We start from the raw sequence: 22,404 nt of genomic DNA on the forward strand, positions 1-22,404 counted from the left end.
GTGAGTATTCTAATGATTAATTTACACAATGTATTTCCACATACAGTAAACTCCCCGGAAGTTACCTTTGAAAAGCAGATCATATTGGAAGTCACGGGCTGTATCTGTGTAATTATTTCACGTTGGGTTCTGCGACTTTAGGGGGCTTCGAGCACTTGTTTCCTATACATGTACATTGATCAACATAGCTTTTCCGGCTCTCCAACCTAAATGGTTAAAAACAGTACTGCGTTACAGTACTTTAAATTTCATGCGGCAAAGGAGAAGTACAGTAGACCATTATTATTGTGTAGTTCTCGTTGTTCCCGTGCAATTTCAAACCGTCATTCAGGGGCATGTCACAGACCTTTGCCAGCTGTCAGAACGTCAGTGAAAGATCACACTTTTTTCCCCTTTCCATGCATCCTTGCTGCATTGTTGAAATGATGTCGCGCTGAAGTGAAGGCAGTTTGACATGTAGTCTTGGCATTCTGAATTGAAGTACTGCATTACTTACTGCACTTGGCTCACCCACCTCTACCCATTTTCTGCTCTCCTGTGAACAAGTATGCATCGCAAACCCAATCCTCCTCCCCCCCACTACTTTTTTTTTTTCCTTGACCAATTTGCATTGCCTCCTTTCCTGCCCGCTCTGGCGTAACTGAAAAAAAAAGACGGGAAAAAATCCCTCAAACGCAATCCCTCCCTTGCCCCCCCCCGCCCGCTATTGCCTTTCGTCTGTTACAGGCCTGGATCGACCCTGCCACACACTTAAAAGTATCGAAGTGTTGGCAGGCGTAATGCAAAATTACGATAATCGTAGCCCTGCGCTTTTTTTAGATGCTGTGTTTCCGCTTTAAGAATGTATTCGCGCAAGATGAATTCTTGCTGTTAGAATATGATGTGTTTAATCCTAATCTTTTCTTTATTAGACCCACAGAGTTCCAAATCGGAAGCTTCTCACAAGAAAGGTACTTTCTTTTTCATTTATAATGGAATGTGATAGTAATTTGGTTGCAGCAGAGAGCACAGCCTGATTAAAAATAACAGCAAGAGATAAACACTTTGGAAGATAACTTGTAGCGGTTAGTAAGCACGTAGGAGAGATTCAGTTATGTTTTTATTTTTTTCACTCATGCAGTAACCAGGGTTAGGCACAGCTGTAATGAGTGTGAGAGAGAAATTGTCTACATGTTTGTACAGTGTATTACTGAGTATTCAGATTTGGCATCAAACCCATAGACATGTGTCTGGGTGTATGCGATGTGTGCTTTCTCCAGGCAAAATCAATTAAAAAAGAACAAAAAGAATATTCGTTCATGCTGTTGAGGACAGTATTTTTTTAGGATTCCTGTTCTACTGAACCACGGAGGAAAGAGGGAGAAATATTTATTACATAATCTGCAAAAAGCTCTCTATATAAATATATACTCACGGGATATTCATGTAAAATATGAATTCGTTATATACCACAGTATGATTTGAGTCGAAGTCAGTAATGCTTCCCTTTCATGCTGTTGAATGGAAATGCACTCCTGAATTTTCCCGTAAAACGTCTCTCAAAAATTAAATGTAATTCAGTAATGATCTAGTCTCGACACCTGCTACTAGATCTCTCTTGGTGGCCTGGCGCTTTAAGTGCCGAATGAGCTAATGGACGCGTTTCAAGAATCGCTCGAGTGAATGAAAAATATTTTTAATTTGAATCGTTTCCTGGTTTTCTTATATCTCAGTGGCTAAATTTCATTATAGAGTTTTAAAAATTAAAAGGTTCCCCCCATTAAAAAAGCAATTTTATAACTCAAAGTAATTGGTTTATTATTACCACATTTGTAACTGTCAAAAAATGCACACTTAAAATTGTAACCTGCCTGAAGGACAATAATGGCCTTCACTATTAAAGTGACTGACAGGAATTTTTTGTCATTAATAATGCCATTACCATTTTTAATATTTCTATCGGTGATTCCCAGTGATAAGAACCCTAAGTCAAAGCCTCTAATAGCAGAATACGATGTGGTTGCTTTATTAATATAATGCATATTTTAATCAGTTGTTTTAATTTTTATATCACTCTGTCCTCTGTGGTGATGTAGGACAGTGAAAAGTATTTCAAACAAAGTAGTTCCCAACTGTGAAATGTAACAATCTGTTAGAATATATATTGTCATGGTACCAGTATGAAATAAAAATTAAGTTATATTTATTGTTATTATGCATAAACTAATCTCTTTTTCCGAAGTGCAGCAAAGCTCAGTTTTGTTTTCCTTGTTTTCTTTCAGAAAAGCATTTTAGTATGCAGTCTGAGGCTGATAGTTACAGTAGCTCTCTAGGTCCAAATGAATCTATAAAATGGTTTTAGTTCTTATTTAATAATTTGGTCTCTTTTTACCAAGCATTGCTTCACCTTTCAGATATCAGTGTTAGAATATCTGAATAAAGAAGTTCAAACCTTTAATAAACCAAGGATAAATAATTTAATTTAAAAAAACTTTATTTTTTTAAAATGTGGATTACGTAGCACATTTTGTATTTAAGATTAGAGTAATATATCTAGGGATTGCAACTTTCATTTAAAAAATATTTGGAAGATTTTGCATATTTTGTATTGATTAGAGTAATATATCTAGGGAATGTAAGCTCATACAGTTCAATTTGTATGTTATCATGAGTAAATTGCACTTCAAAATGTACTCACATAGCAGCTGGTCTTAAAATTTCATGGATAAATACAATTTTAGATTCCCAGTCCTTACTAGCTATAAGTTGTTTTTTTGCTTGACAGAATGCTCTTTCTGCAATGAGTAGTGTGACATTGTGTATGTTAAAAGCACTTCTCATTATACATCTGTGACTCTCACCTGAGAGGGACTGTGTGCCACTGAATGGAACAGATGATTTATTTTCTACCTCTAAGGCATTTCTATCCCTTGAACTCCAACAGATGGCAAGACACAATATTCATCTTTGTGTAGCTTTCAGTAAAATATAGTTTTCATTTTGATTTTGTTTGACTAGCCAGAATTTGTGGCCTTGAGGGAGCAGAAATTGTTAAATCTTGCAGAAGGTCTTCAGAAGTTACCTTAATTCAGACCATGTATGATCACATGGAATTTGTGTACAAGCAGACAAAACAGATAGCTTTGGAGGTCATTCTTATGTGGAGATCCTTTATCTTCAGACTTAGGAGAGGTACTTCTTACATAGGAATGCTTTTGTCTCATTGTTGAAGTAAGCTAATTGGCTATGAGAAGGCATCATTTTCTGTAATGGTGTAATGACAGAGTATGCCATTTAATTTTTGAGGGGCAAAATTTGAAACTTTAGCTATGGTTTTGAAATTTGTCATGTTTAGGTTCTTGTCCTAGAGCAAGCTTTGGACAAGAAGAATTCCTTAAAACATTATTTAAATAAGACTAAAAATACAGTGCATTTTGTCTTCCAATTTCTGGAAATAGAAGTTTAATATTGTTTTGCAAAAAATTCCTGAATTGACAGAACCAGCCCTACCACCCTTCCTGATCTAGATGAAAGATCCATCTGCACTGCAGGTTTACTCACAAAATCATTACCGGCAAGTCTATCTTTTGGCCAGTAGCAAGCTGAATGGACAATTTGAAAAAAAAAACTGCCCTTCAGCAAAACCTACAGATTCAACATCATGATTTAGAAGGTCTGTTGCTTGTTTCAGCACTTGTTGACAGAGTTTGATTAGTGCAGTATTACTGTATTTCGTTTCATTAAGGAACATGTGCTAGATGCCCTCCAGACCATGAGTAGAGGTTAATGGGTGCGAGGCTCAAATAAGAACTGTCAGTTACTGCCTGGTTAGTACTCTCAAATATGAATCCTTGGGACTCTGAGTTGTGTTTTTTTGTTGTCTTTTGATATATCTTAGCTCTCACATAAAAAAAAAAACAATTGCTCATAGAGAAAATTAATCAAGAAGCTCTGTGGGTTTTAGTTGCATGACATTTACTACCATATACCCTGCAAAAAGAACACAACCTTCCCACAGAGTGAGCAAGCATTAGAATCATTACATACTAGAGGAGGTCATTTGGCTCATCTTGTTGTTTGGTTTCTAGCAGCTAATTGATCCAGGGATCAATTCATTCAGCTTTGTCTTGAAATATGCCAGGCAATTAGCTGAGATAGCACGGCTCTGTAGCTCAGTCCATAGACTCAGCAGCATTTGTAAAAACGTGCCTCCTGATTTCCGCTTTAAAGGCACTTACCAGTAGGTTTACATGTGTTCTCTAGTCGATTCGGAAGAAAACTATAGGATTGACTTAGTCAATGGCTATGAGGGTTTTGGATATTCAAATCAGGTTCACACATACTTTACCCTGTTCAAGACATACAGAGGTTCAGTTCTTTTTGCCTGCTTATCACCGGACGTATTCCAGAGCAGCAATAGCTATGGTGTATCTTGTTGACCACAACTGTTCCAGTAATCAAAATGAGGTCTTACGCATTGTAAAATTGTAACATATCCCATACATATCCCATTATAAGAATTCTACACATTTAACTGTATATCCTAACATCCTGTTTGCCTTTTTATTGCTTACCGACAGTGTGTAGAAAATGAAAATGTTGCGTCAGCGCACACCTAAAACATTCTCATAAATAGCCTCTTCAAGTTTGGGGTTTCCCATTTTATATATCTGCTTTATATTTTTGTTTCAACACCTGTATTTGTCTACGTTAGGCATCTGCCAGATTTGTGCTTCGTCCTGAATTTTTTGCAAGATTGTCAGTGCTTGCTATCCCCCTAGTTTATTATCATTTGCAAACTTCAGGACTTTACTAAATATACCAGAATCTAGATTGGTGACATAAATTAGGAAGAACAGTTATCCTAATACAGATTCATAAAGCACTCCACTAATTACATCATCACAATTTAAACATTTACCCCTTACATGAACCCTTTTACCCTTGTCTAATAAACAATTTATAACCCAAGTATATACATTACTTTACCTCAAATGTGTATAATTGGAATTTGAGAATTATCTTAATGAGGAAATTTATCAGAAGCCTTCTGAAAATGTACATATACTGTACAATATACTATCCTTTACTGTTTTTTTATCCTAATAAATCTAACATCTTAGTTAAGCAAGCCCTCCATTTTCTAAACCATATTGACTTCTGCAGATTTTGTACTGATTATTTTATCCATAACTTCACATGTAAAAGACATGAGACCTTTGGTCTGTATTTACTGCACTAACTGAATTATCTGTACAGTTTCAAAGTGTACTTCACCACATATGTATATATTATAATGGCATTTTTAATGTTTCTCTCACCACTCTTTTCCTCTGTCTTGAAAAACGAAGTCAATACAGACATTTACTCTGTCGGCTACTCTGCTAAAATAAAAATTGACAGCTACAGTATGTCTAACAGTTCAATTTCAGCTTCAGACATATATGATTGTTATTTTACAAACTGTATAGGAGATATTAAATACATCCTTATGCATACATCCCTGATTTCACTACAGAAGTGCATTCTAATGGATATCTGAATTTGTTGTCTGTATCCTACTCCTAAAACTATGCCTTTTGAATGGCCACTTATTAGTCATCCTTACCAATAAAGAGATCCTTGTTTATTCTGGGTCTTGTACTCAAACGTTCTTTCTATGCATAGTGTTAGAAATCTTCCATCTTTCCTATCTCACTCAAACACTGGTTACCCACTTATGTTGTATTCATCACAGTGATTTTCTTTCAGACATATTTCTGTGAATCCAGCTACATCATAGTGATATGCTAAAGCAGTAGGTTGCATTCTTTAATTTTGTACCTGACACTTCCAGCAATTAGGTAGAAACAGTTAAATATCTAGTCTTCTGAAATTTAGTTTTTTTCTTTTTTTTAATCTGCTTTATTTGTATAACCTTAGTCCTTTTATGCATTAAATGTTTTTTTAATTTCTCTGTAGACCTTTGCCCCAAGCCAGTTGGTACCCTTCCTGTTAAGATGTAATTCATCATGTCTGTGCAGATACGGTAGTCCTTTCTAGCCAAGGTTTATAAAAGAGTGAGAAAAGCTAAGATTTGTTCAGCACACTATGCCCTCAACCATGGGCTGTAGTAACGGATTACTGCTTGCAGTCATTTACCTTTGCATGGTTCAGACGAAATCCCTTATACTATAAAAACACAGATTTAATCTTCAGCTTGTTTTCAAGGTCTTTGAATTCATTTCACAGGGAAAGTGTGCTACCTATTCCAGTGCCATTTATCCCACTATGAGCAATACCCAGCGGGTTTTACCTGCCCTTGCTAGGAGTTTGTCTACTCTTTTGATAGTATTAGCCACCATGGCTCCCAGGAGATAGGATACAGTTATAGCCTCTGGATCCCTGCTGAACATGTCAGTTGTGGAGATCCTGAGGACAGAATCACTGGCAACAGCCACTGTGCCTTTTCTTGTGCTTTTGGTGCCGCTGTCACTGAGTGGAGTGTAACTGGTGTCTGAACTTTAGTGTTCATTCTGTGATGGGGGTGTTCTGGGAGTTGTCGGATTTTCAGGGGTAGTGTCAAGACATGCTGATGCACCCCTCTGGAATTCTCAGTCCAGACCCTCCCTCCAAGAATGTTATGTCTGCCATTTCTATCATGTCACAGTGTTCCCTCAGGTCCTGCAGCTCCATTTCCCATTACAAGGTAGCGGTATGGGGTCTTTCAGGATGTTCCACATGTTACACATCACAGGCTTGAAGAAACGTTTTGTGCTCAATGTGTTATATGGTTAGGGGTACACCTACTGTAGTTTGTTTTTTATATGTTTGGCTTCCATTGACCTCCTTTCAGTGGACCTCCAGAGACTCCCTGTCCTTGTGGGATGCTACTGCGGTATATTCTCGATACACTTACACTTGCTTTGCTGTCAAGCCAAGGACAACAACGTATCCACTGGAAAGAGCTGAATCTATCCCCATTGTCTCTAAATCATACTTTATGAAATGGAAATTAGTACTTCCGACAGCATAGTAATCATGGATAACATAATAAAATAAAGCAAGGTCACTGAGAAAGTGAGATTCAGGACGTATTTGTACCTATGATCCTATGAAGACATTTCCCAATGCTAATGACTGTCACAATGCAGCTGATCTTAATATCAGGATCAAAACAACTGTGTGCCATTTTCATGTCCCCATGAAGATTGCCCAAGACAACGTTAGAGCAGTCCCTGACTAGTCTAGTACTACCCTAGACTACTCTGAGTTTTTGTTATGATATAGCATTTAGGAAGTGAAAACACGAAAAAGACGTCATCCAGTTATTAGTTCAATTTGTGGTTTTGTTAGTTACCTTCTTACTTTGTTATGCAACTTTATAAGGGGCACTGAATTTTTTTTAGACAACAAGCTTATATAATGTACAAACAAAGGTCTTTAGCCCAAATACACTAACAAATAGTTCTCTGGAGTTTCACATAATAATTCTCCCCACTTAACAGCTACTCCTATTTGGAGTGACTTAACTTCCTTTGAAGAAGAACCGTTGGCAAATGTAATTTTAAAATCGTTTAATGCATTAACTTAATACAGGAACAAGTAATAGGTTTATTCCATGCTGAAAAAAAGAAGAAAGAAAACAGTGTTTCGTCCGTGGTGCCTTCTTCAGGTATGAGCTCACACCTGAAGAAGGCTCCATGGCCGAAATGTTGTGTTTAATGCAGCTACCCACCTGAACTAACTTAATACAGTACAATTTAATTCACAGTATTGAGTCCAGTGAGTTATGGTATATACACTATATACTCCACCATTTTATATAGTAATATAGGTAACTCATTAAATATTGGATTTTTGTTTCCTTAAATTCCCTGTGACCAAGCTCATGTTTTCTTTTTTTCAGTTATCTTTTATTTGCTTTGGCCCCTGTATTGATCAACGTCTTTTTCAAGTCATAGTCTTCCAAGGTTGACGCGTTCCCCTGTCACTCACTTGTAGCCTGAGGGACAGGAAGAGAACTGGGTAATTTAGGTGACTGCCACTACATACAGACATGTGACACTGCATCCTGGAGTCTCAGACTGTCAGTACTCATGCATCCACTTCCCTACTGCCTTTGAATTTTAATCAATTTCGCCTTATAGTTGGACACATTGCTAGTATGGAAAAGCACAGTGTTGTGAGCAAAGCAGATGAAACTTCTAAGCATGGTAAGTTGCAGAATCACCGTTGTAAACGTTCTTTAAATAGTTCAATCTCTAAGAATGACTAGCAAGTTGACAAATACAAAGGAAGAGCATGTTTAATACTCTGGCTTTATTCTGTCTGTGGAAATAACGGGACTCTCAAAATGCATAAAACAATGTTTTATGTATTTTCACAGTATTGAAATCTTGATATATTCCAGCATACACACATTTTGTTTGTCAGCCTCAGGGCTGAGTTTACAAATTCAACGATTGACACAAAATCTGTGTCTTGTTCTCCACAGAAAGTTAGAAAATAGGTTTACAGATAAAAGGCAACCATTTGTCACAACTACCTCATATACCTTTTCAGATCCAAGGATTTCATCCAGCTATTACTTGACAGATACCAAGATATCGGCTACAACAAAATGTTTTTTTTTCCATACTCCTACAACTATCTGTGTTTTAAATTGTTTAAAGTATTAAATGCCACTTGTGTCTTTTGGTCTGTGTTTCTTTCCTGACTGTGAAGAAGTACACTGGATTGAATTTTTTAGTGCCTTTGAAGATTTTGTGTCCAAATTATCTTTCACTTGCAAGGTGTTCGCCCAGTCTTAAATTTGGTTTGTTTGCTCACCCTCCTGTTTGGTACTGCCTCTATTAAATGGCATTTTAAATGAAAGTTGAAATGTTTGAGAAACCCCTATTCCTTCCCATTATCTGGTCCTAGGGTGTAAATATTGAATTACCATGTCCAGGCATTTGTCACACTGACAGTTCTACATCTTCCCCAAAGCGCTGGCACTGCCAAAACACCAACCTCTTGGTTCATCAAAAATGTGGATCCAGACATATTTGTCCACAAGGTTGCCTCTCAGACCAAGCCGGTTAAAATAAATGTATAAATAAGTTTTCATTATTAATACATTTTTGCAGCCACTTTCAATAACAGACAAAGTCCATTCTGTATGTGTTGCAGGTTTGGGATATTGGGCTATTCAAATGGAAACAATTATTATTGCTTTTATTACTTGTTTTGAGATAAAAATACCATCTTTAGTTGTCATATTATCACTGAATGCCCTTAGCTGTGTTGATAAAATTGTGTTTCTTGACCAAAATCAAGCATAGAAGATAAAGTACCTGTTTATTCTTCATATCGTGTATTAGATTTGTGTATTTTGTAGATCTGTGCATTACCGAAGGCCACATTCTTTCATTATTGAGAGCTCTGAGTGATGGCAATAGTTCCCAACAGCATTACGTCTTTGGTAATGAACTGGAAGGTTAGTATTTGTTACATCATTGCATGCTGACATGAGCATTGCAGTAGGACAGTGCAAAATTCGAAAGCTGTTCTTCCACTTCTGGTAGTCCCTAAAGGAATGATAATGATTACTGACCCCTGTAGAGCATCTGACTTTTTTCTTATGGCAAGGTCTACATTACAAATGGAATTAACACAAAATAGAACATTGCATAGGTATTTCACTGTGTTCACAGCAATGTCCATCTGGAAAAAGCATCCCCGACAAGGAACTGGATAATATTCCTAAAATTGCAAGACCAGATGGAATTATTGAACAGCTGAGCTCAGAAAGCAGTGAGCATTTATAGTTCTTTCAGTCGTAGTCTATCAACAGACTTTGATTTTTTATTATTATTTATATAAAAGTACTAAGAAGTTTAAAATAAATCTTTTGCTGAGGGGTAGCAACACATTTTTCACATTTTGACACTGAGAACAGTAGTTCTTTTGCATAATATAAATAAAAAAAAGTTGACCATTGAAAAAGAAACATCTTTGAGCCTCAGTGTGTTTTTCATTTGTGTGTGTTCAGATTACTTTCCTGATTTTTAGCAATCGTGGCTATGCTTAGGTATATTAGTGCTGCAGAACTCTGCTGTGATGCTCAGTAAATATAGCAGTTAAATATAGAGTGTATTGCCATTCCCAAGTTTTTAATTAGCAAGTTTTTAACTCATCACACAGAAAATTGGAAGGTTAAAGAAACAGGTTTTGCTGATAAACCTGAGCAGTGCCACTTTCAAGATTAAATATTGTAGAGCAGGTATTCCAAGGGTTAACATCAGCCATGCCTTTGCCCCCATGCTTGTAGGTTCAAAATTAATTTCACTTTCCTGTGCATGTGTGGAATATATATCAGTGCAATAAAAGGAGAAACGACTTTGGCATCGCCTTATAGATACCGACAGAATGGCATAAATATTTAATGCCTGAAAGTCATTGTAGTTGTGCTGAAGGCAGCTGTACTGTAAATGTATTCAATATAATTTAATTTTTTGATTTATTTCATGAAATTCTTCTCCCACCCCCCTACTTCGGGGCCTATCGAAGACCCTCTGCTTCACAATAAATCACTTTCCACTTCACATTAAAAAGGGGAGTCATTAAAATGCAGCAGTTGAAGGAGTTTCATATTAAATCGTAAACAAACAGAATGAAAACTATAAAGAAAAGGATTTTCAGGGGCTGGAGGCTCTTGTTATTCTGTTCTTTGTCCATGTGTTGAACTTACATCTAAGGTATAACTTCTATAGCTGTTTTAAACTGCAGCCCAGGTCTTTGGTTGAAATTCCTGATGCAATTACCGTTTGTTGTTCATGTCTACTGCAAATAACAGCAATGCTGTCATAGTTCTGAGGAATTCAGAGCTTTATAGGTTCAGCACTGGAATTTTGATCTTTCTGAAGCATTTCCATTAAAGCTTAAGGTTTCAGAATGTTTAGCCTTCCAATTAAAACATTCAACAACAGGTTTCAGCTGAGCTGAAGGAAGCATCCTCTGGTCTATGGAGGGTTTATTATTTGAACTTTTTGGGTGGGTCAAAATTTGAAGCAAATGCCTGAAAGTCTCTGTAGCTTCTGAAAGTTAATGGCTGAAATGCAGTGTGGGCCTGTTGTTTACATCATTGTTACTTTAAGTAATCAAATCCCATGTCATTTCAGGAACACTGTAAACATTATATTTTACAGTGGTATCTTTCACCACCAGTTTGCTACTGTACATCTGCACATTTCTACGTCTAACTCTGTTTTACAAGGATATACTCTGGTAAAGTTTTATAAGAGTGCACTGGTGCTTGTGCACCTGCTGACCTGATGAATGTGTTTGGAATGGTTCAAGCAGTGACCCACACATAATAGATCAATATAGTGTCAGGGAAGTGACACAGCAAAACAATTAAGACATTGCTCGAAAAGACAGAATTATATATCTATAATAGAAGAATCTTCCTTGTGAAACTCTTTACATCCCTTGTGACTGCTTTACTTCCTGGCACTATATTGTGTGGCATAACAAGGAAAAGCGAAGTGATTTGGTGTGATGAGTCACCCTGTGACTGCGGCTAATGAGCTCTTTTTCTTTCCTCCTTACTGCAAAAATGTGAAGAGAGTTACAGTGGGCGAGAGGACATTCAATTTCCCTTGTTTTACGTCACACACAAATGGATGTCAGGAAAAGATAAATTATTATATTAATTTACCCTGCGTCCTCTGTAAAAAATGTCCTCAAGAAAAACAGAACAAAAGAAGCATAGTGGGATGTCCCATCTGTTCATAGAAATAAATTCTACATTAAGAATTGGCTTCACTTTGCAGAAATGTCTTTTGCTAGTGTACGCTACCAGTATCTGAGCAATCTTTTATTTAACTATTATTCAATGATTCCTTTTCATATAGATATCCGTTCACGAGAGTAGGTTGCCTGAACAAATTAATCATCTCAATCGTATTTGCAATCTGTCTGCTCTTTTAAAAAGAGGAATGGTATTTTCAGTAGAAATCCCAGCAAAAGCAAATGGTCTTTATTCATGGGCAGCTTTAAAAAGAAACCTTTCAGGGAAAGCTGATCATATTTAGTGCTTTTTCTCTACTTGGATACTGATTTTTTACATAATTTTAAGATATGAAAAGTAAAATTGCATTAAAAACTATATATATCTACAGTAGTATCAACTATTATTATTGCTTGGATATTAAAGCAAGGTGTCACAGAAATGAAAAACATCTATTATTTTATTTAAGCACAGGTTAAGGAGCAGACGTTTTCCTTTATGTTGCATCTTGAAATATACAGTTCAAGCCATTATTTTTTAGAATGCTTTGCTGGCGTATATGTGGCTGAATTTTGTTTTTTTAATGCCATCTCAGTGAAACCAGCACCACAGCTCCTTGTTTTCTGAGACTCTAACCAGGAGCTGTCTGCTCTATACTCCTGTAAAGGGTCCTGTTTTACCTATTCAGCACCTTCACACAATTTCATTCTGCTGTTACAACGAAATGGTATGTACAGCACTTAATCAAGAATACCCAATAGGATTAAGGTATTTTTAATGGTGTTGCAAGGTGCAGCCCCAGAAAGTGAACTCCTCTGTGTATCTATTGAGCAAATGAGGAACTGTGGAGGCTATACAAGCCTTCCACCCACAGCACAAGCTAAATGCATTTCTGCTGCTTTTGAGAAACTGGCCATTTTGGGATTTGGGAGGTAGTTTGTTCTTCATGCTCATTAATCTCTGGTAGCTCATCTGCAATCAAGCTTTTAAGGTGTGTAAGCTTCAGGAATAATGTGGTGATTTTGAGATATTAGAAACTAATGTTCACTGGACCTGGCCCACAAGCTTCCAGCTCATTTCCCCTCCTACGCCAGCTTTGATAGATAGGAAACCCTAATGATTTAAACACGTCTTTGCATCCTCCTGACACATAAAGTAAAGCTGCATACTATGCTTAGATTTTTTTCAACAGAATCAGCTAACTTTCTATCTCAAGAAATAAATAAAAATAAGGTTTGGGTGTGGTTGTTTTTTATTATTATTGTTTAAAATTGTTTTGCATTTATATTATCAAGTAATTAAGAGATCAACATATCAGTATTGGGCGGTGATGCGTATCTTTAAATGCTCCTGCAATTGAACACCCATACTGTGGGTTCCCCCATATTATTATCTGGAATATTTTGATTATGATTAGCTACAATCTGCTTTTTTGATTCTGGTACTTAATTATGTTTTGAGATCAGTTTCATTAGAGTGGATTGCTCACTACTCGCACTGAGATTCTAGCCACTCCATTTCACTCAAGAATGACATGTATGACATCAGCTGGTATGGCCTACCCCTTTTATCAAGAGCAAAGTCTTAGGGTGGAACCATAGCTCTATAGATTCAGACTTCATTTTAATTTTTTCCTTGTATACAGTTACTCCTATTTACAGTTGTAACATTACAGCATTACTACAGAAGTGTCTCCATTATGGAGCCCTTACTATTTGTTCAATATATCCAAAACAAATATGGGTGGTTGCTCCTGAATGTGCTAGTACAGGGGTCAACCTGTGACATTTGTCTATGGCACGCGTAATACAACCAAAAACTTTGGATTTTTTTTTTGTGGATGCTGATCTGCAGCATACTCGATACTGAACTGCACTACATAACCCTGGGAAAAGAGGAAGCGCTAATGTACCTACTGTATGACGTGACGGCGAACTGAGAGATGAGAATGACATCATGGTTGCTTGGTGCGCTACACGTAAGCCAGATGGTCAAAAGCTAGGCTGGTAGCATCTTTGCTGGGACGTAAACTAATAGCCTCTGGGCTATTAAAAACAAAACTCATCTGTAAGTGTGATATGTACAGTATGGCTTAAATGATTTTGACTTAAATTAGAGATGTACCTCTTTCAGAAAGATGTGTTCAGCGCCGTGTACTGTATGTGACTTTGTTGGCGATGTGCTGTAGATAGGTAGTTAAAAAATTAATATTGGTTCTTAATTAAAGGTGTGTTTGTGATCTGCTGGTTTGTGATATTACCAGCTGATAACAGTACGTGGCATGCGTCAGAATGGCAGAAAAAGTAGCAAGCAGTACAAAAAGGTGGCCAACCCCTGTCCTAATATATCACATATAAGGTTATATACCGCATACAGTATATAACCATACAAGCAATACATTTGTGCTGTAGAATGTTCAGACATCTATAATGTTTTGTGACTTTGTGTGTTTTCACAGGTCCCCCTGTAAATGTTACATGCAACATCTTTATCAACAGTTTTGGTTCCATCGCTGAAACGACCATGGTGAGTGCATTCTAATCCCAAAGGTTTTTTTTATCTTGTAGTGGAAGAGCCAGTTCTCAGAGGGGTTGCTAGCCTGTGGGGCTGGAGACTTGAACCCTAACACTATTCAATTCCCACTTCAGTTGTTGTTGTCCCATTTTAGTTAGTAGGATTCCTTCATAATTTTTCAGTATTTGACTCCGTCCTTTGAATACATCCTGTTCTGTATTTTTGGTCTTTATTTTGCATTGACATAACTCCCTTTAAAATTCAATTAGCAGTCGCTGAATGTTCTCTGGATCCCAACTTGAAAACATCTTCTTTGTCCTCTGAAAATAGGATTATTTCAATATTAACCAAAGTTTTAAAAATGGTATACAGTAGGTGTGATTATTATACAGTCCTTCTAGTTCATCTCTGTTCTGTTAGGTACGGTCAGCATCTAGCAAAAATAAATGCACAACAATATACAGTACATTTATGTCAGTATTCTATCAGACATCTGACTCTGCTCTAGTGACCAGTGTCTCCTATAAACTGCTTGAGATATTGATAAAGGAAAACATTTAGCACCTGTAACATTCAGTGAGAAGCACCTTGCATCCTTATTTGAAGAGTTTAAGAGTTTTGATAACACAACCTAAGTTTAAAAGGAATTCACATGAAAAAACATAGATAATGTGGATCACTGAAGATACATTCACTGTGTCTATTAAAGGACTGGAAGGGAAATATAGATAACATGAAAAGTCGTAGTTTGTTTTATTTTCATTATCCTTTTTACATGAAGTACTGGATAAAATTAACTACGCAGAAAGGTTTTTTTTCCTCATGCCTTTAATGTAGGCACTCAAAGGATAAATGCTACTGAAAGAAATGGTAGTGGACAGTTTTAGTAAACATGCACGTGATTAAAATTTAACAGGAGGGAATGAAGCCAGTGCAGTTAAGGCTTTTCTAAAGAAAGTAATCCACTTAAAAAGTGCATTACATAATCTTATGAAGAGTAAAATGTTTAATTCATTTTCACAATTCTTTTTTTGGATATATATTCTAGACTGCGATTGCTCAATTCACCTGAGCTGATACATGCTAGATAGTCATACTGTATCTCTCCTTATGACCTGATTCTCATTAAACAAATAAAAAATTAAATGTAGTGAAATATTAGTATTAGACTAGAACAAATTTAGTGCCTATATTCAAAACCTAGTTATTTTTAATTTTCTGTACTTGATATCTTTATTTAATGGATTGATGAACAAAACAGATCTTAGATCTCAGTAACAAGGTTTGCTGTTGAAAAAGATGTTAGTGTAGTGCACGACCGTACTGACCATAAACCACAGTAATAATTTTATTTAGCAGTTAATCGGATTCAGCTTAACGTTACTGTAAACATTTCATGCTCACATCCACAATGTTTCTCTAAAAACTGGCAGAATCACACAAACACGAACAGACATGATCCCGACAATAAAAGTTAATATCCTGAACGGCCCAGAACTGTTCAACTCAACCAGGAACCATCTGATAATCCTAATGACTGACTCAAGAGCATGTTTAGAAGAACAACACAAATTAAGATGAAAGGGGGACACCAGTCAAACCCAGCATTCATGCTACGCATCGGCAGAGCTGTCTTAAAACTGCTGCCGCCTGCAGAATTACTTCATGCAGAACAAATGCCACATTTTCCACCCTTTTTCCTCGCTACAACTGGTGGAATTGATCCAAGTTGCCAGCGCTTTCATTCAATCTGGAACAAAACGGCAGCAGTGATTGTGCAGGGGAGGAATAGTTCAATAAATCTTTAGCACTTATCAGGCTGTTGAGGAGCACTGCTGAGGATGGTGTTTCAGCAACCAAAGGTTTAACAGGCTCACTGCCCTGCCAGGACCGAGGTATCCTCCTGGCCTCCTGCTGTCCTAATTGTTTACTCTGTTTTAAAGATATGAGGCCCAGGAGAGACAAAACCAGCTATTTAATTAGCTTGCTGGTCTTTCATTTCCCAGAGGACAGGTGAGAGCTAAGGCATAAATCCCAAGCTCTGAGGGAGAACATTAGCAGCCCTGCCATTTGTCACCAGAGTTAGTCTCTCCAGTCACAAGAGCTGCAAACTTTTTAAATCTATCGGCTTGAATCACATTATGAGCCATTGTCACACATCTGTCTGTTCATCTATTAAACTGGGTGGAAAATATGAATATATATGTTTATATTGATAAATATGAAATATTGACTCTTCCATAATTTCCAACAGAGCCTGGTAAGTAAATGAATGGTTTGTTTGGTAAATATTTCTACTGCAACCTTGCAGAACACTATTAAGGTATAGAAATGTATTTTATAGAGCGAGGTTGGTTCCAATACTCTTTTAGTGCAAAAATATATTAGTAGCCTCCTTGTCTGTAGAGGATTCCATTGTAGATGTAACTCCACGATAATACAGTATACTTAATGAAATGTTGCATCTTTGTGCTCACAAAATGTATAATGCCTAAAATGTACAGTATATAGCCGACCAAAGTCTTGACTAATCACACTTTAACCACATGTGTCAAAAAAAAACTAAAATGGTGGTCAACTCAGGGTCTTCTTTTGTCAACATTAATTAGGAAATATATCAGAATACTACTGAGAGTTACTGTATTAGTGCCTTAGCTGCTAACGATGTTCAACAAAAAAGTGAAATCTCGCATTTCCTGAAGAAAATGATTGTGGTTTTAAATCAGACTGGCAAAAAGGAAGAGAGATCATGTAATACTATAGTACATGGATGTCTACCAATGGGTGTCTGATAGAATTAATTGTGATCTTAATGATTTATACATGGGTAATTACTTAATGTGTCATCCAGATTCTGTTTATGTCATGGGACTTTTAACATTTTGAGATGAATCAGATAAACATAGTACAGCTTGTCTTGAATAGGCTTAGATGATAATGTCCCTGATTAGCCTTTCAGTTTCAGGTTTTCATTTAATTCTGCAGTTTTCTTGAAAAGGAGATCTTTTAAACTATGTAACACATTATTTTCCAGAAGGCTATGTGATCTTTATCAAATGATGAAATAGTTTTATATGCACGTTTCTGAGAACAGTATTAATCATCGGTCTGACAGGAATTCATTATTCAGTGCTGCTGGACAATCATACCATGCATGTCATATTGCAGTCCAGTTTTATGAATGGCTTTTCCCTTTTGTGGGAATTATACAGTATGTATTCTCTGATTTACTTTAAAGATCACATGTAGTCTACGGAAGAAAAGGCTCTATTTATATATCCTTTTGCCTCCAGTTTTGGAAAGAATTGATGAAAGAGAGAAAAATAATTGCTATAAAATTTTAGTATGTAATAAAAATCAAGTGCACCATAGGACAGTGAAGGGTTGCTATTAATCATAAAGTGCCACACTGGCATAAGGACTCTAAATGGTGTTATGATTATTGTGTGATACATTTGTGATGAAAACCATGGCTAGTGAGAAGGATCTATCACGTAATGAGGTATATTTAACAGAAATCAAGGTTTTAGCCAGTGATGGCAACTGCATGTGACAAATTGGTGCCTGAATCCATGTGTCATCTTGGGTTGAGAAGACTACGGAAAACCAATGCTGATGATCATAGAAGCAGTCAGGGCAGAAGACCAGACTCTCAGAATGTGATATTAGAAACCTCAAGGTATGTTTTCTAAATGACAAGCATTCCAGTAGAGACCTTGCTATTGACTGTCGTGGTGTGGGTGTTAATATTGATTCTGGAACACTAAGGTATATATTGTCCCAAAGCCTCTAAGGACTTGAAGCACCACTTCAAATGAAGCTGCTCTATTTACTGGGGAGTGGTAACAAAGTCAAAAAAGTTGAAGAAGGGCAGCAAAAACGTGGAAAGCAAAAAGATTGATTCCTTGAATCTGTTGTCCCGGGAAAAGAAATTGTGTTCACATAATAGCACTAACAAAAGTTATTACTTACAGGACCTGTTTTTGGTAGTAACTCTCCCATTGCTTTGGTTCACAATGTCAGGATTACAGAGTCAATATTTTCCTGAGACAGCAGTGGAATGATCCCCGGTTGGCTTACAGCGAATATCCTGATGATTCTTTGGATCTGGACCCGTCTATGTTGGATTCCATTTGGAAACCAGATTTGTTTTTCGCCAATGAAAAGGGAGCCAATTTCCATGAAGTTACAACAGACAACAAGCTACTCCGAATCTCAAAAAATGGAAACGTGCTTTATAGTATCAGGTAAGCCACTGTCTTTCTGCACTTTGGAGAAAACACTGTCTGTTAGGATTATTCTGTAAAACAGGAGCACTTACAAATGGAAACTTTACAACTGGGAAATTCTATTGGCCTCAAGAGATTCTAGATGTGAATTGTAAAAATGCATATCTTTTTATTAAAAAAGGTATGCAAATCATCTTATAATTTAAATCATTCTTCGTTTTACAAAATAAGCATGTTTATTTATCTATTTACCTTGGTCATGAACGTACTGTAAATTTAAAAGGAAATAATTTGAAAATATAAGGATAAAATATTTTTTATCTTTTTCCGCTGAGCTTTAACCAAACTGTGATTTGACTTCAGTTGAATGAAGCCCTTGTTTAGCTTATTTCACAGCATGAAACCATTCCTTCATAGTGTTACCATCACTAATACACACAATACGGAAGGGAAAGGAATCTGTTTACAAGGGTATGTTTACTTTTACATTCTGCTGACAATATATCCCACTTCTACCAAGATATAAATACACTCAAACCAGCTGTGGTGTATTTAATATTTCCTTCTGAACAACCTAGTGTAACCGATAAGGAAAAAATTAGACTTTCATTCCCCTTTGCTTGATATTATCACACAGATCCCATAGATCAGTTCTCTCTTTTCCATGGACTGCCGTTAAAATCGAGCTGGCTGCAGTATACAGTTTGATCGAAAAATGCTCATAAATCACAGCTTTATCTGGCCCTGGCAGAGTGATGCTATCAGTGCAGAGTGTGTACTGTATGTGAAAATGTTCAAGTCCAGAAAGCTTTTCCTTTGTTTCAGAATCCAGACAGAGGATGTGTTAACCAGCAGCTGAATGTAATCTTTAATTTTAATGCATGCAGTCATTTTATAATTACATTTACGCTGTAGGAGTTTATGGTAAGAAACCCAATGATAGTCCTTGTACTCTTTTTCAATTATTGTTGCTTGTGTATTCAATAGTAATTTTGACATTAATGCACTCTAAAGGAGTAATATGTCTTCTCTTGTTCCTGTCATAATTAGAGCTTTTCCTAATGTTTACTCCCTTTAAATATATATATAGTTAATTTTATATTATAAAAAATAATAACCTGTATCCTGCTACTCATTCTGCTTTTAATAATAATAAAGATAACGTGTCACTAAATACTATACTGTACATATTATGATCATTAACCTTCATTACCATCATAGTGTGTTAAGCACAGGCTCATATTATACAATTCAAACCCTTTAGGTCGGAGGTATTGCAAATATATTTCACAGCAGTCATTATGAGGAAGCTTAACAAAGACGGAGTATTGGTGCTGTCTCATTACAGCCACAGCCTCCAAATCTAGATGAATCTCTGTCAAGAATTTTAAATATGAACACCACTGACTTACTATACAAGTCTGTTTCAGGTCTAGTGTAATGGCATGGATCATTTGTTTGTAAAAACTGAAATTGCTTACAAAAGTGTCTCTCTCTCAATGGAGTGGAGGCTATTATTTGAATCTGCAGTGTGTGAGAGTGCATTTGCTGCTGACAGCTGTGAAATGTCTTTGACACAGATGCCTCACCCTCATTACTGGCTCTATATTCATCACAACCGGAGTTAAGGACAATAATCATTTTGCTTAATGACACCATTTTCGTTACTCTGAAGTGAAATGTGAAAAACAAACAGCTAAATAACTTTTTAAAATTATTTTTTAGATTACCATAGGTCAGAGGTAAAAACGACATTGCCTTTCTAAGTGTGCTGTTATAATAAATGCCAGTTTGTATAGCAGTATCTTTTGTCTTTATTTGAAAGATATTTTTTAGAATGGATTTTTTAAACCCATCAAATGACAGCAGGTAAAGGTTTCAAAATGCTGTCTGTTTTTACATTATCTGTGTTGTTTGTTTTATGCTCATTATTAACTGTGCAAGCATATAATGAGAACCCAATTCACGCATTCATTTCTGAAAGTAATATCTATTAAGTAAATATCATAACTCTGCGGGTGAGTGTGTGAATACCTAAATGTGCTTGGTAAATAAAAAGACAATGTGTTTAGTTGTATTCTGTAGTGGCTGGGTATTGTATATCTCTGGTATAGTGATAAGATCTCTGAGTTTTGATAAGGTCCTAGTCAGTTCTTGATACCTGACTGAAAAACCTGTTGTTGTCAGAATAACACTGATCCTTGCCTGCCCCATGGACTTGAAGAATTTCCCCATGGATGTGCAGACCTGTATCATGCAGCTGGAGAGCTGTGAGTATTCCATTATCCTTAAAGTAGGGGCAGGTTCTTTATTTCTTTATATGAGATGTATGTGCAGTTTATCTGAAAGACAGGATGATGTAGAGTGCAATGAAGTTAGAGCAGTTTCAAACAGATGCACCATTAGACTGAGATTTGCTTTAGAAAGCTTTGCTTTTTTTTTAGCTGTTGTCATCTTGTTTTCAGGCCTTTGTTTTTATAAGATCTTCTAATCCCAATTCCTTGAAACTGTTTAGCCTGTTTTATTGTTAAAGCAGTGGCTCTGAGGGCAATTTCCTGAACATGAAAGATCTGTTAGAAAAAAGAAAAATCTTCCTTTAGACTCACAGTTTTTTACTTTTATATGAATCTGCTAGAAATATAATTATTGGAAAGAAAATAATCTGTTAAACATGACTCCATAGGTAGAAAGAAATGTAAGCTTCTATTCATGAGAGCTCACAAACACAGGTTTTCATTTTTAGACTGTCAAGAGATTCGCCACTAGCCTGATTTTCTTGAGGAAGAAAAAACAAGTCTGAAAATGATTTGAAAAGCCTAATTTTCGTTACCACATATTTCATTTTATTTTCAGATCTTTTTATGCAAACATTGTTTATTCATCTTCATTCTGTTTAAAGTATCAACATAAAATGATTTACTTCAATCTGGCTTAATAAAAGTAATAAGAATTCTTGGTCTTGTTTTGCGTCTTTTGAAAATCAGGCTGATATTCTCAGTTGTTTTGTGCCTATAATGCAGTGAATGAAAATTGCTTTCACATCTGAAATATGTAATTTGTACTCCGAGGCTGATATTGCTGGAAAGCGTTTAGCATTGTTAACATTATTTGCTTTCCTCTTTTATTAGCTTAATCGTATTCAAAAAATGAAAGGAATAAACTAACAATGTAAAGGCATGCAGTAGGACTGAAAACAGTTGTTAGTATTTTAGGGATCTGAGAGTTGATTTATTCCTCAAAACATTCTAGGCTGCCAGCTCTGTAGGAAAAAACAGAGTTTCAGACATTATAAATACAGAAACCAGAACCAGCAAGACAGTGTACATGGATAGACATGTGGCATTACTTGTTTTGGTGTGCAATGTTTTCTAATATTTTCTAACAGCTCTGCCCCTTATCTCAAAGAGAATATGAGCATGTGTCTTTTAGGCTGTTGAACCTATAAATATGGCTTAATTTTCATTTATACATATATGCCTTCTTTAATATATTTTTAACTTAGTTTTATTGGTATTTTTATTTCTAAAATTATCAAATTATCTTATATCTAAGAAAATGACTTACACTTACTTAGCAACTGATATAAAAGGGGAAAATCATTATTACTTAATAGGGTAACAAAATATTCAAGAATTAAACTTGAAGTTTTCATGTAATGTAGCTTGCAACTCATTATGAAAACTTAATGTTACCCTTTTTCATAATAATTCCTCCTATATACATATAAAACCTGAGATATAGTAATTGCTAAATTTTTCTTATTCTCTGCATCATTTCAGCCATGCAACACATGAAGTAACCAGATAATGTGTCAATAAAATTGACATAATTCATTTTAAAAGTACATGCAGAGGTCAAGCAATATAAAAAATTAAAGACACTAATACAAATATTCTCATATGCCATTTTTTGCATTTTGTACCCTGC

The 22,404-nt window shown here is 36.1% G+C and overlaps 1 protein-coding gene across 4 annotated transcripts in view; it reads left to right on the forward strand.

The window, feature by feature from the left end:
- Nucleotides 1–22,404, forward strand: part of glra1 (glycine receptor, alpha 1) — a 57,133-nt gene that overhangs the window by 16,433 nt on the left and 18,296 nt on the right. For 2 of the 4 annotated variants that reach the window (XM_015349640.2, XM_015349642.2), the window contains exons 3-6: nt 912–950; nt 14,193–14,260; nt 18,272–18,495; nt 20,665–20,747. In XM_015349640.2, coding sequence (XP_015205126.1) covers nt 912–950; nt 14,193–14,260; nt 18,272–18,495; nt 20,665–20,747 — 414 coding nt within the window. The remainder of the gene's footprint in view (nt 1–911; nt 951–14,192; nt 14,261–18,271; nt 18,496–20,664; nt 20,748–22,404) is intronic. The other 2 variants (XM_006631909.3, XM_006631910.3) reach the window with 1 other exon arrangement.

The sequence above is a fragment of the Lepisosteus oculatus genome, chromosome 11 (genome assembly GCF_040954835.1).
Source record: "Lepisosteus oculatus isolate fLepOcu1 chromosome 11, fLepOcu1.hap2, whole genome shotgun sequence".
In the NCBI taxonomy this organism is placed as follows: Eukaryota; Metazoa; Chordata; class Actinopteri; order Semionotiformes; family Lepisosteidae; genus Lepisosteus; species Lepisosteus oculatus.